The 13,358-nt window shown below is 43.7% G+C and overlaps 1 protein-coding gene across 4 annotated transcripts in view; it reads left to right on the forward strand.

Annotated features, from left to right (window-relative positions):
• LOC107387869 (BRCA1 DNA repair associated) overlaps nucleotides 1-13,358 on the forward strand; it is a 38,779-nt gene that overhangs the window by 3,420 nt on the left and 22,001 nt on the right. For 2 of the 4 annotated variants that reach the window (XM_015963106.3, XM_015963107.3), the window contains exons 8-17: nucleotides 130-2,439; nucleotides 2,536-2,609; nucleotides 3,382-3,517; nucleotides 3,712-3,769; nucleotides 6,240-6,343; nucleotides 6,571-6,761; nucleotides 6,827-6,914; nucleotides 8,935-9,012; nucleotides 9,126-9,166; nucleotides 9,290-9,373. In XM_015963106.3, the coding sequence (XP_015818592.3) occupies nucleotides 130-2,439; nucleotides 2,536-2,609; nucleotides 3,382-3,517; nucleotides 3,712-3,769; nucleotides 6,240-6,343; nucleotides 6,571-6,761; nucleotides 6,827-6,914; nucleotides 8,935-9,012; nucleotides 9,126-9,166; nucleotides 9,290-9,373 (3,164 nt within the window). Of the gene's footprint in view, nucleotides 1-129; nucleotides 2,440-2,535; nucleotides 2,610-3,381; nucleotides 3,518-3,711; nucleotides 3,770-6,239; nucleotides 6,344-6,570; nucleotides 6,762-6,826; nucleotides 6,915-8,934; nucleotides 9,013-9,125; nucleotides 9,167-9,289; nucleotides 9,374-13,358 lie in introns of those variants that run through there. The other 2 variants (XM_015963108.3, XR_011516848.1) reach the window with 2 other exon arrangements.

Here is a 13,358-nt window from a genome sequence, read left to right on the forward strand (position 1 = left end):
GGAACAGTCTTTCTCAAACCTCCCAGGATTTTGCTTGAGGATGTTTCTTTTTTCAGTTGGAAACACAAGAAGCAGTTTCAGCTCAAGGTTTGTCTCCTTCTAACGTCACCTCTTTGCTCCGTTTCATAGCTCAGAATGGATTTGCTAAACTCATGGGACTAGAGGACTCGGGTCCTTTGATGATGCATAATGAAGGCCCGGATAGTGCTCCTACAACTTCTGACGAGAAAATGGCGAGCCCTAAAGATCACCTGGAAACAAGAGCAGCTGCCATTGGGGTAAAGGTGATGCGCACGACTAGGAGCAAAAAGAAATGTCCCACTCTGGAAAATGCACCTCCTCGCCCGGTGCTGGCTGGAGAAAAGACTGGGTGTTTAAGAAAGCCCACAAGAAATGAGCAGAAAACAGATTTGGAGTCGGACGAGGTACTTGAGCAGAAGAAGAAGAAAAGTTTAGAGAAAGTCGCCGAGTGGCTCTTGAAGGTTCCAGCTGAAGATGAATTAGAGAAACCACGCGATAACGGAGATGACTCGGACAGCTGCTTGTCTGCGTCCGTGCCTGATGCCGACCTAGTTCTTCAAAAAGAAGATCGCACCAAAGCCTTGGAAGAACAGGTCTTTGGAGCGGTCTACAAACGAAAAAGCGGCAAGGGTTTCAAACCCTCAACCACTTCAGAAACACTGACCCGGAAACGCATTTCTAAAAAAAACACAACAACCGCTAAAGAGCAGCAAACGGTAGAAAATCTAAACGACGCCAGCAGCGACTTTTTTAAAGAAGTGGAGCAGAAGAAGGTTGATACGAGTAAAAACACGAACGGGTTGTCTGTACACGACTCAAAAGAACCCAGTCTCCCTCCTGGGTCAGACGTTCTACCTGGAACTGTCACAAGAAGAAGAGCTCGCAAAGCTCTGCTGGATGTGGATGGTGATCTGCAAGAGCAAGCTCGGCCAAAATCAGACTCTTCTGAGCAGAGGAGGCCTAACGGAAGGAAAGGTAAAAACGTTACGTCTGAAAAAAACGAGCCCTCCAAAGTGGCCAAGCCTCTTGTTTTGGTTGGAATTCAGAACAGGGACAGCAGCCCTAAAGCCAGAGGGAGGTCAGAAGATGTTCAAGTACAAATCGAAACTTACCCCAGCAGCGAGGGCCAAGAGCCCTCCTCAAGGAGCACCAGGGGAACCAAGAGACTTCATCGTTTTGTCGAGGAAGTTCAAGACAGTCACAAGAAAACCATGAAAACAAACTTGCTGAAAAAAAACCGCAGGGCTTCGAACCTACCTGGAGGTAAAACGGTGGATAAATCACCGCCTGACAGCAGGAACGCAGCTGCAGCAGCTCAGAGGAACGGCTGCGTTTATCAGGAGGATATCGGAGGGATTGAAAATATGGAGATGGGTGAGAAAAGGCCCCCGGAAGCTGTGGTGGATTGTTCTGTCTCTGTGGTTCCAAACTCCATTAGTGATGCGTCTGTGCTAGGTCCAACAGAGAACTCGCCAAACAACCTTCACCAGGAAGTCTCTGCTCCCGAGGCTCCTGCTGGCATGGAAAACGTAGATGGTGAGCTGGACACAGAGCAGCTCCTCATGAGCTTCAAATCCACCAAAAGAAAATCGTTTATCCTCGGGGAGCCAAAGGTGAAAAGGAGTCGTCATGCAGACAAAGCAGAAGACAAAGATGCTGGTGAATCTTCACCAGCAAAGATGTCTAGAGAAACACCTGAAGCATCTCAAGATGCTGAGAAATCTCCTCATTTTGATCATATTTCTCCTTCCAACTCCCCCAACCAGACAGCTAGAGCAGCCAAAAGGGAGCTAACGGTGGTGGAGGCCTCCATCCCTGATGGTCTCAGCAGTGGCCTCAGTCCAAATAAAGTCTCAAAGCATGAAGGGGCAAGTTCTCCTCTTTCTGTTGTTCCGCAAGTTGGAGATTCTGGACTACGATTCATGGCCGTCGAACCCGAACCAAAGGGCCCTCAGACCAACGAGGGTCCGTTTGGCTCTACGGTAGGAGACCAAAGGACTGAGGTCAGAGACACAAAGGAGCATTTCAGCGTTGCAGAGTCTTCTGTAACCCCTGAGGTTCTGATGGTTCCTGCTCTACAGATTGTCCACAAAGACAACTGTAGCGGAGAGGCTAGCGCCCATTCCTCCATCAGAACTGACCTGAGGAAGAAGAAGAAGGCTCAGAAGCTGGAGTCTTCATCAGAGTCCGATGGAAGTGGTTCCAAAGAGGAATTACCAACATTGACTCAAATCTTTGGAACATCAACTCGTCTACCAGCTGGGACTGAAGACCAGGGGGACTCCAGGAAGGCTGACGGAGGGGAGGAGGGTCAAACTGATGCAGCAGAACCACGAAGCCCTCCAGCTGAGTGTCCCAGTCCAGACTGCATCAACTCCAGCCAGGCATCCGTGGATTTATTCGGCACGCCGGATGAACGTAAGCTCAGAAACGATCAGTTGGTTTCTCCTGCAACCATTTGAGATCCAAGCTGTTTTCCAGGCATGGAGCCCCTTAGTTGCTCCTTTTCTGCAGGCGATGTCCCGGAGAATGAGATCGGCGTGTCCATAGAATCTTCACAGTTCTCCAATGAAGTTCTGGTCACACAGGTGAATATAATTACATATTCCATCAAATCTTTCTTTTTTTGTCCTCTTTAGCTACACAACAGCACCTTTTATCTGTAAAATGACACGATGAGGCCTCTTGTTCATCCAGACACCAGCTCGTCTGTACCTGCGTTTAGTGTGCTGCACTGACACGTCAACACCCATAGAGGGCAGCATCCCATTTCCCTCAATCTCAACTGTCAACTCCAGGATGACAGACTACCTCGCTCTATGAAAAATTTCCCCCTCAGCAGCTTTCTAAATTGCATTTCATTTACGTTGGAGGAAATGCTGCCTAGAGGATGATTTTTGTTTTGTACCTCATCCATCTTCCTACACTCACTTTGATCTGTCGTCTGGATTTGACTCAGGAGTTTGTTTCAAACCCTGCGGTCTGCCAGAGGCCCGGGCTTACACACACACACACACACACACACACACACACACACACACACACACACACACACACACACACACACACACACACACACACACACACACACACACACACACACACGGGTGTTGGTACATAATGAATGTGTCTGCCCTATAAGCACAAAGAATGGAACTGAAATAGCAAAAAAATACATTTTCAAACAGCTTTGCTTGAAAAAGCAGCCAGTTTGTGCTTTTATTTATTTATTTATTTATTTTGTTGGGAGTGTTGCATTGCAGATTTCTTTGCCTCTTATCCCCTCATGTACTTTAATAAATGCCAGTTAGGATTTAAAATGACTTCTACACTTGACTTCTTGATTATTTGCCCATCTAGCAGAAACTAGAGATGCAGAAGGAGCTGGCCAGGCTGGGGAAGCTGATGGCTCTGGTGACAGAGGTGCTTCAGGAAAAGGAAGGCAGTCCGGAGAGAGACGTGCCCTCGGAAAGCTGCCAGGGTGGTAAAGATGCAGGTGATTAAACCAGACCAGTGGGCCTTTTCATACTTATATCCTGGATTTATATTCTATAAAACGACTACGTGTGTCATTTTTCACTATTTTTTGACTTTCTCGAGCAAATCTGTAGTCCGTCCTCCAGTTTTTAGTTTTCCTTTTGATTTCCCCCGTGCAGGTTTTTCAAATGTGTTGTTAAAATGTGTCTTTAGGCGAAGACGACCCCAAAGCAATGATGGATGAACCAAATCCAGACCAGGAATCATGCAGGTATGACGCTAGGAGTTCCATTATCTTGGCTCAGGATTATCCTGAAGCAGTTTTAGGTATTAGGTAAGATTTCAAAAGTATAAACATCATCATCTCAATGTTTTCAGTTAAACAGTGTGAAGACAAACGAAACAAAAAGTCACATAAGAGCTAATCAGCATTACATTAACCCTCCCACTGTCTTTATGGGTGACCCCGCGAGGAAAGTTGACCATTGAGCAGGATTGATGGTTTATCCCTTGAGGTCCACGAGGCAGGGGTGAGGTGGTGCTCACTCCTCACCCCTGCCTCATGGACCCAAGGGATAAACTATCAATCCTGCTCAATGGTCAACGTTCCTTGCAGGGCCACACCCACTAGGACAGTGGGAGGGTTAATAGTTTAAGTGATGAAATCACGGCATAAGTAAACTGGTTCTGTTCATCTCTTTTTCATTAAACCTTCATGGAAATCAAACGATTTATGAGTTTTTATCTCCGTGCTCATCAGTTTTTCTTTTGCGTCCTTCTATTCATTTTCGGCCACTTATCTGAGGTTGCGTCACGGAGGTAGTAGCTTAAGTGACACCCTATAAGTGTGTTGGATCTCAAAAGGTCAGACTGATTATCTCACAAATGAACCCTGCATCAGCTCATGCTGTGAGAATAAAAGAAGCCATTACAGACAGCTCCTTGTGTCATTTAGAGCACTTGACAGGAACTCGTGTTGCCACGGTAATTTATCTCCACTGCCCGAGAGCTTCCCTTCAGTATCACCGCCAGGTCTCTGACTAAAGGAATGGGCTTTGTTATTGAAGTCCTAAATTGAAATCACATCTTCCTGGAGTGCAGCGGGGAAATTAGAATATGTTGGCTCTGGAGTTTTCACTGATGATTTAATGCAGCCTTGCTGCCAGCTTTCAGTAATATTAAAGTCTTTCAGTCAAAGCTCATTCCAAGAGTTTATTCCACTTTTGTATTTTAATCGGAGAATAGCTTGTCATCTGTTGATTGGTGAGAGCATGTGTCGTTATGTTCAGTCTACTCTGTACCGAGGTCTGATTGAATGTTTCTGCTCTGCTTCTAACAGTCTGAGTTACAAACTAATGTACAGCTGCAGATTTTACAGAAGACATGATCCAATATAAAACACCTCTGCTGACCCAAAACAACACAAAGTCAATTCAAGTTTATTTATACAGCGCCAAATCACAAAGAGTCATCTCAAGGCACTTCACATAATAAACATTCCAATACAGGTCAGGTCATTAAGCCAGTCATTAAAATGTTTCCTATAAGGAACCCAGCAAATTGCATCAAGTCACTGACTAGTGTCAGTGACTTTACAGCAATCCTCATACTAAGCAAGCATTTAGCGACAGTGGAGAGGAAAACTCCCTTTTAACAGGAAGAAACCTCCAGAGGATCCTGGCTCAGTATAAGCAGCCATCCACCACGACTCACTGGGATGAAAAGACAGAACACACACACACACACACACAACATATATACCATGTAGTGTTTCTATGGTTACATTGTGACTTCTTAGTAAATATTCTATTTGGTGAGAGATACATTTTATTGTATTTATCCTAGTGGATCTATAATTAAACGGGTAAACTAGTAGTAGCACATTCAATGTCAAAGAAAGTGAAGTGTTATTATCAGGAGAGGGAGAATGTTTTAAATGGTTAGCAACAGTGTTCAAGATGATGGCCCCCTCCATGAGGCTACCACAGCTCAGCAGAACACCATTGTAGCTTCTTCTGGGGAGAAAAACACAGAGAAAAAATAAAGTTAACAGCTGAAATAGCAGGAAATAATACAGTTAAAGAGCAGATTGTAGAAGAAAGTAGTAGAGTGTGGAATGTGGTCAGTGTATCCTCCAGCAGTCTAAGCCTATAGCAGCATAACTACAGAGATAACTCTGGATAACCTAGCCTTTTAGATGGAGGCAGGGCAAGGGAGAGTCGTCTTTATTGACTGTACACTCCACCTCCCTCTACTCCCCCACTTGTCCAGATCTAGGCTAACATCAGATTTTAACCAAACCAAAGTCCCACCTTGGAGTTAAACAATATCAGGAACAGAACATCAGACCAAGAGTCTGGCATGGTGGTGGTAGTGTGATGGTCTGGGATGATGGAACTCTTCTCTCTACCACAATATCCTAAGAGAATGTATGACCTTTGACCTTAAACAGGTCGTTCATACTGGAATCAATTTCTCTCTGGGATTAATAAAGTATTTTTGAATTGAATTGAATTGAATATGTTCCCTGTGTGGCTGAATTAGAACAATTCTGTAAAGAGTGGGAGACAAGTCCTCCACAGACTCATAACCAGTCATCTCAAATACTTGATCATAGTTGTTGCAAGTGGTGTTACACCTATTATTAGAGTTTAGGGAAAATTACTTATTTGACATGTTTTAAAGAGACTTTCTCCAGCTTATAAAGGTCTTAATAAAGTTGATATTTGGGTCTCTTGCAGGAAAAATATTCCAGATGCAGAAGAAGACCCAAACACGAAGCCCCCTGGCGATAACGTGGTGACTGAGCCTGGTTTGTGGAGGCATGGTGGTGTTACACAGACACGTGAGAAGATTCTGATAGTGTTGAGACACAAAGAAGGCACAGAAACAGGCTTTTCAGTGAAATTAAATGAATAATAACACGGATAAGCAGCTGTTTTTGTTAAGCTGAGTTCAGGTTTTGCTGCATTGTGGCCCAGATCTGTCACTAATAAAGACTCGTCGTATAGATGCTTGGAGATTATACTCCGTGGGTCTGTTGTTGACTCTGTTTCTCTTGTCTCTCTACAGCTGAGCAGCACTCTGCTCAAAAGTCTGCTAAGCACTCAAACCCCTCCACGAGCTCTGATGCAACCAAAACGATGAAAAAGTGTGATTCACCCTCGGACGGGCAAGATGACAAGGAGAACACCAGTCCACCGATAGACAGATGTAACGCTAAACTCGTGCTCGTGTCGTCCGGATTGGGTCCCGCTGAGCAGGTGCGTCTTCATACAGTCAGCCATGTTTTAACCACAGACATGGACTGATCAGATCTTGTTGGCAGATGATGGTGAAGAAGTTTGCTAAAGGAGTCGGAGCCCGCATGGTTTCTCACGTGACGTCAGAAGTGACTCATGTTGTAATTAGAACAGGTACGGATGCTAGCGTAAAAGCAAGCAGCTGATCTTTGAGTTGAGGGTGTTCTTCTGGCTGCTGCTTCATTTATTGTCTCTGCAAAGAACATTTTCTCTTAAGTCAATTCTCGCTCTGCTTGATTTTTTTGTTCATTTCTATATTTTTTCTGCAGAAACTTTCTTTTAGACACAAAAACACACACAAACACACCACTTTGTTTATTAGCTAATTACTCTCTTTGATAGATTATTTTTAATTTCCGAGCTCTCTGTCTCTAAAGCACTATATGAACCAAGAAACCAGTTTTAATGGCAGTTGTTTCCTGGGCAACCAGACATAGTGCTAAAACTGTTTTAAATAATTAAACCTAGCTGGAATAATAACTTTTTGGCATTTTAACAACTAACAACTTGTTTAATCACATTTTGGAGTCTTGGTAATAGTTCTAGAGAGTAATATTCCACAAGAAAGAGCAGCAAACAAGGCTTTAATAGCCTCAGAAATAAAATAAAAAAGTCTTTTCTCATAATGATTTTGTTGTTTTGAAAGCAGATGAGGTCATAGATTAGACTTTTTACCTCAAGAGTTTTGCACAAACATTAGATACCCAACAAATGTAGCAGGTTCTTAAAAGTGTGTGTGTGGATTAACACAACTAGTGTGAATCAAAACCTTTATAAGAGCAGCAGGAATAAAACCAACACCTCCTACCATGAGACTAACAAGCAGATTCATGGTTGTGAAACGGAGATCAGAGCGTAGAGACGTGTCAGCCGTGGACTTAACTACGTCCATGACAGATGCTTCACTCAGGCTGGCTCTTCCTAATCACTACTTAAAGAAATAAATCCTGAAATGTTAAAGGTGTGTTTGACTGAATATTATGATTATAATCAGTCACTCTTGTTTTTTTAATCCAGGCTGAACATGAAATAGTCTCCTACACCCATCTCCGGTTAGCTTCTGATAGAAAATAGACGGTGAAATGCTAGAATTACAAAAGCCTGACAGATCTACATCACGCTGTGAATTTGCATTCATGGCCACGCCCATCTTGGCTCACGCTTGTGGTGGGGAGAGAGAGGGTCTTGGTGAAAGTGACTTTGCAACATAGCTGAACGCGTTCTATTAAGCCGCTTACACATCTGGGTCAGTACGGTCGGGGAGGATCGTGTCAGTTTGGTCTCATTCGGGTGGTTTTTGTTCACATATAGTTCTGAAGGACTTCCCAGGAATGCGGAAATCCCCCAGCACGGGGGCGCCATTTAAGATGCGCAGAAAAGTCTGTGGTGTCCTTAATAATATAAACAAAAGTGGGAGTGAGCTGTGTTGCATTTGGAGACTCTGAACCACCTTATTTTATTAATTTGCTCTATGTTCTCTCACTGATACTGCTGTGTGTGTGTGTGTGTGTGTGTTGTGTGTGTGTGTGTGTGTGTGTGTGTGTGTGTGTCCTCATAATGCTCTGTCCTCGGCTTCTGCGGGCCACACACACACACACTTGCTGCTCTCTCCTCCCACTGAGCAGCTTTGGCGAGAGCTCCGTGCAGAGATGTTTGCTGCTCTAGAGGACAGAGCGAGTGTCAAACACACCCACACGGCTCTCCTTCCCCTTTCCCACTGAGCAGGAGCTCCGTGCTACAGATAAATGTTTACTCGACAGCATCCAGCATGAAAATAAATCCTGCATGCGGGTACCCCCGCTAGGTGGTTCTACTCACCAGTCAGAGGTGGTAGGCGTGAATTTCATCCAACCAGTAGTGTCACCTGAAAATGTGAATCTGACCCAGGTGTGAAAACAAATTCTGGTCCCGAACCTGACCGTATCGACCCAAATGTGAAAGGTAGGCGCATCGTAGCTTTTTTTATTATTCGTAAGGCATTTATTTACACTAGAGACCACTGCAAACATGTCGAATAACTGAGTAAACGACATCAATTTTACGCCATGTCTGCATTTTTAGACTAAACCTGATAAAATGCGAATGAGGATTCTTGTCCACATCTTGTTGAGCTGTCTTCCCTTTTCTCAACCAGATGAGCAGCTGGTGTGTGAGCGCACGCTGAAATACTTCCTCGGCATCGCAGGCAGGAAGTGGGTGGTCGGCTTCAGGTGTAAGTTGGACTTCTGGCTCCATCAGTGATGAGTTTAGAACTAGCAGAATTATTACAGAAAATCAGAAGTGTTTTGTTCCCCTCAGTAAGAGCTTCTTATTTCCTCTCTTCAGGGATTTCTGAGTGCTTCAAACATAAGAAACTCTTAGAGGAGGTAAGCTGGTGTTGGATTTAGGCTGCCTGATGAATCTCGTGATACTCAAGAAGTTATCTGGATATATGTGTACATATGTATGTTTTTCTTTATGGATTTTAAAGTTCTTTTGTTCGTCACCAGAGTCCGTTTGAAGTGAGAGGGGATGTGGTGAACGGGCCAAACCACCAGGGTCCCTCCAGAGCTAGGAACACAGAGGACAGTAATGTGAGTTACTAAAGCCCCAAATCACATTTTTGACATTAAAACATGATCGTCTCTCTTACTGCTGTTCATGTCAAGTAAAACAGACCCCAAAACATTGTGTACTTCCTTGCATTCTTCTTCCTTCTCCGACCCCCATAAACCCCTGCGTGTCCTCCAGACGGACAACAGACTGCGTCAATAACAACACAACAGTCTCCGGGTTTTCGGACTCAAAGGTCCGATGTGTTGTGTTAAAACTTCAATTTTTAGCACATTTTCTAAGTCCCACAGTTTGAGATGGAGGTGAACTCTATGAGGGAAAAAGTTACACAGTGTACGCTTAGCTTAAGATGCCTGCCAGAGTCCTCATACAGGACTTCTGAAACACTCTTCATCCAAACTGCAGCCATGCTGTCATCTGAAGATCAGCTGTGTGACAGCTCCCTCTTTATAACCTCATCAGTATATCAAAGCTCTCTATTCCTCTCACCCTATGGGCCACTGAAGCATTTATCAGGGCATTATTTTCCACCTCGGTTCATCCCATCAGATCATCAACCCACTCTAATAGTCTGGATTATAGATGTGGTGAAGAGGCAGCCAGCCGCTCGTCTTCCTCATCTCAAACACTCAGAAACCTGAAAGCGTCAGCGTTTTTTAACAACAGACTAACCCATTAGGGGCTCTTATCATTACTGTTTGTAAAAAACCGTTTTTGACCACGGAGAGCTGCCTGACCCTGTGAAGATCAGATATCAGATAATAATCCACGCTGGCACCAACGACACCCGCATGCAGCAGTCTGAACTCCTCAAACGTGATTTTATTCATCTTTTTAACTTGTTAAAAAGCACACATCTGTGTGTTTTTATCTCTGGCCCCATCCCCATGGTTGACAGAGGAATTGGACGCTTTAGCCGAATTTTATCTTTGAACACCTGGCTTTCTTCTGTCACTGTGCAGCACAACATTGCTTTTATTGACAATTTTAACATTTTTTGGGGCGGGAAGCATCTGTTTGGGCCTGACGGGCTCCATCTAAATAGACAGGGTACCCACACACTTAAAATGAGCCTGGCCTGCCCACGACCACCTTTACCCACCACACCACCCCCAGCTGCCCCCACGCCCCAACCTCCTCCCCCCACATCATGATGTCCCACTGGTCCATGGTCCTATGAATCCAGTTATGATTTTAACAGTAACCCACATATCGGACTTGGACCCTTGCACACCTCTCACATTCCTGTCATCAGCAGAGAGCGATCACATAAACATAAAACTAACCGGTCTAATCTTAAAAATCTTAAACAGTTGTCAATAATCTCACCCCCACTCAATCACACAGTCACTCCATCTTTAGTTACTATCAATATAGCTCTTTTAAATGTTCGCTCTCTGCTGAACAAAACTTTTATTATAAATGACCTCATTTTAGATAATCACCTTAAATGTGTATTTTTGACAGAAACATGGTTGAGTTCAGATGCTCCTGCTGTTCTCACAGAGGCCTCCCCACCAAACTTTAATTTTACTTATTCAATAAGAAACGGAAAAAAGGGAGGCGGAACTGCTCTTATAAGCTCTTCCACACTTTCCGCAAAACATGTTTTATTTGATAACTACACCACATTCGAATATTGTGCAGCCATTTTCAGCGATCGTCAGATTTTATGTGTTACTCTTTATAGGCCTCCGAGGCACAGTGCACTTTTTATACAGGAATTTTCCGAGTTTTTATCAATTGTGCACAACTCTTTTGATAGTATTATTTTAGCTGGTGATTTTAATTTACACATAGATGACCCTGCAGACCCTTTTACCACTGAATTTTTAAACATTTTGAGTTATATGGATTTTACACAACATGTTGCACAACCAACCCACGACAGAGGACACACCCTGGACTTGGTCATCACGTATGGTCTGTCCACCTGGTGTGTCCTCTGTCGTGGATTTAGCGATCTCAGATCATTTCTGTGTGTTTTTTAGCATTACCAGCATAATTCAGCAGGAGACCTCTGTGAGAACTGTAATGAAACGCCATCTAACCCCTGAAGTGGCTGCTGGTTTTCTGGAAACTTTTAAAAAGATCCCTCCTATTAATTTAAATGCCCCCTGTGATTCAGTCTTTAATGATTTTAACAGTAGACTTAAATCTACTCTGGATTTGCTCGCTCCACCTAAAATTAAAAAACTGCAGCCAAAACCGGCTTCCCCTTGGAGCAATGAAAACTTAAAAATGTTGAAAAGATCTTGCAGGGCGGCGGAGAGAAAATGGAGGAAATATAAGAACACAATTAATAAACAAATATACACGGAATTATTAAAATCATACAACAAAGCAGTTCGAAATTCCAGAAATAATTACTTTTCTAAAATCATCTCGGAACACAAAAATAATCCCAAAATTCTGTTTTCTACAGTCACAAATATTTTGGGTCGTGAATTCAGTTCTCTCCAGAAAACCCCCTCGGACTCTCTCTGTGAGGAGTTTGCAGCCCACTTCAGAGGGAAGGTAGACACCATCAGACATAAAATTTTATCCTCCCAATGTCATGCTGCTCCCGATCAATCTGAGAGTGTGTGTCTACCTGAGGAAACACTGGACAGTTTTGTCTTGGTTGAAGTTGAGACTATTGATAAAGTTTTCTCCTCAGTGAGGCCCACCACATGTGTTCTGGACCCTGTTCCCACAAGGTTTTTTAAACAATTTTATGACTCTTTTAGAGATGAGATTTTAACTTTGATGAACTGTTCCCTTCAGACGGGGGTCTTTCCTGCTGCTTTTAAACGGGCGGTGGTCAGACCCCTGCTGAAGAAGAGCAATTTAGATTTTAATGACTTTAACAATTTCCGACCGGTATCCAACTTACCATTTTTAAGCAAAATTTTAGAGAAGCTTGTTTTAATACAACTTAATGATTTCATCAACCACCAACATGTCCTAGAGAAATTTCAGTCTGGTTTTAGGGTGAACCACAGCTCTGAGACGGCCCTTCTGAAGATTTTAAATGATTTTAGAACGAATTATGATGCTCGGAGGGCAACAGTGTTGGTTCTGCTGGATCTAAGCGCTGCCTTTGATACAGTAGACCACACTATTCTTTTAACCCGTTTAAAACAGATCGGCCTCTCTGGTGTTGTTCACAGTTGGTTTACTTCCTACCTCACAGACAGGACTTTTATGGTGAGTCTGGATACCTGTTCCTCTGGGGTCCACAGCATCACATGCGGGGTGCCTCAGGGATCAATTCTAGGCCCAGTGCTTTTTAACCTCTATATGCTTCCTCTGGGCAGCGTCATCAGGAGACATGGGGTGAATTTCCACAGTTACGCTGATGATACACAGTTGTACATCTCCGTGTCTCCTGATGACGCACAGCCAATGGAAACACTTTTTAATTGCATTTTAGATATTAAATCATGGATGACTGAAAACTTTCTCCAGCTCAACCAGAGCAAAACTGAAGTTTTAGTCATCGGTCCTGAGGCCCAGAGAGAGAAACTTTTACCTAAACTACAGTCAATGTCTTTTTATCCATCACTACAAGTGAAGAATCTGGGCGTTATTTTCGACTCTGAGCTGACTTTTATCCCCCACATTAAAAACATCACAAAAATAGGTTTTTACCATCTTAAGAATATCGCCAGAGTCCGCCCCATTCTCTCTCGGGCCAATACGGAGACGCTAGTGCACGCTTTTGTAACCAGTAGAATTGATTACTGCAATGCCCTGCTTTCTGGTCTTCCCAAAAAAAGCATCTCAGGTTTACAACGTTTACAAAACTCAGCAGCACGTGTCCTGATGAAGACCAGGAAGCGGGAGCACATCACTCCGGTTTTAAAATCACTGCACTGGCTCCCCGTATGTTTCAGGATCGATTTTAAGGTTATTTTAATGGTTTTTAAGTGTCTTAATGGTCTTGGGCCTTCTTATCTTTCAGAACTGCTTTTACTGTATAAACCCTCGCGGTCTCTGCGCTCCTCTGGCAGCCGTCTCCTA

Source organism: Nothobranchius furzeri, chromosome 16 (assembly GCF_043380555.1).
Source record: "Nothobranchius furzeri strain GRZ-AD chromosome 16, NfurGRZ-RIMD1, whole genome shotgun sequence".
Taxonomy (NCBI): domain Eukaryota; kingdom Metazoa; phylum Chordata; class Actinopteri; order Cyprinodontiformes; family Nothobranchiidae; genus Nothobranchius; species Nothobranchius furzeri.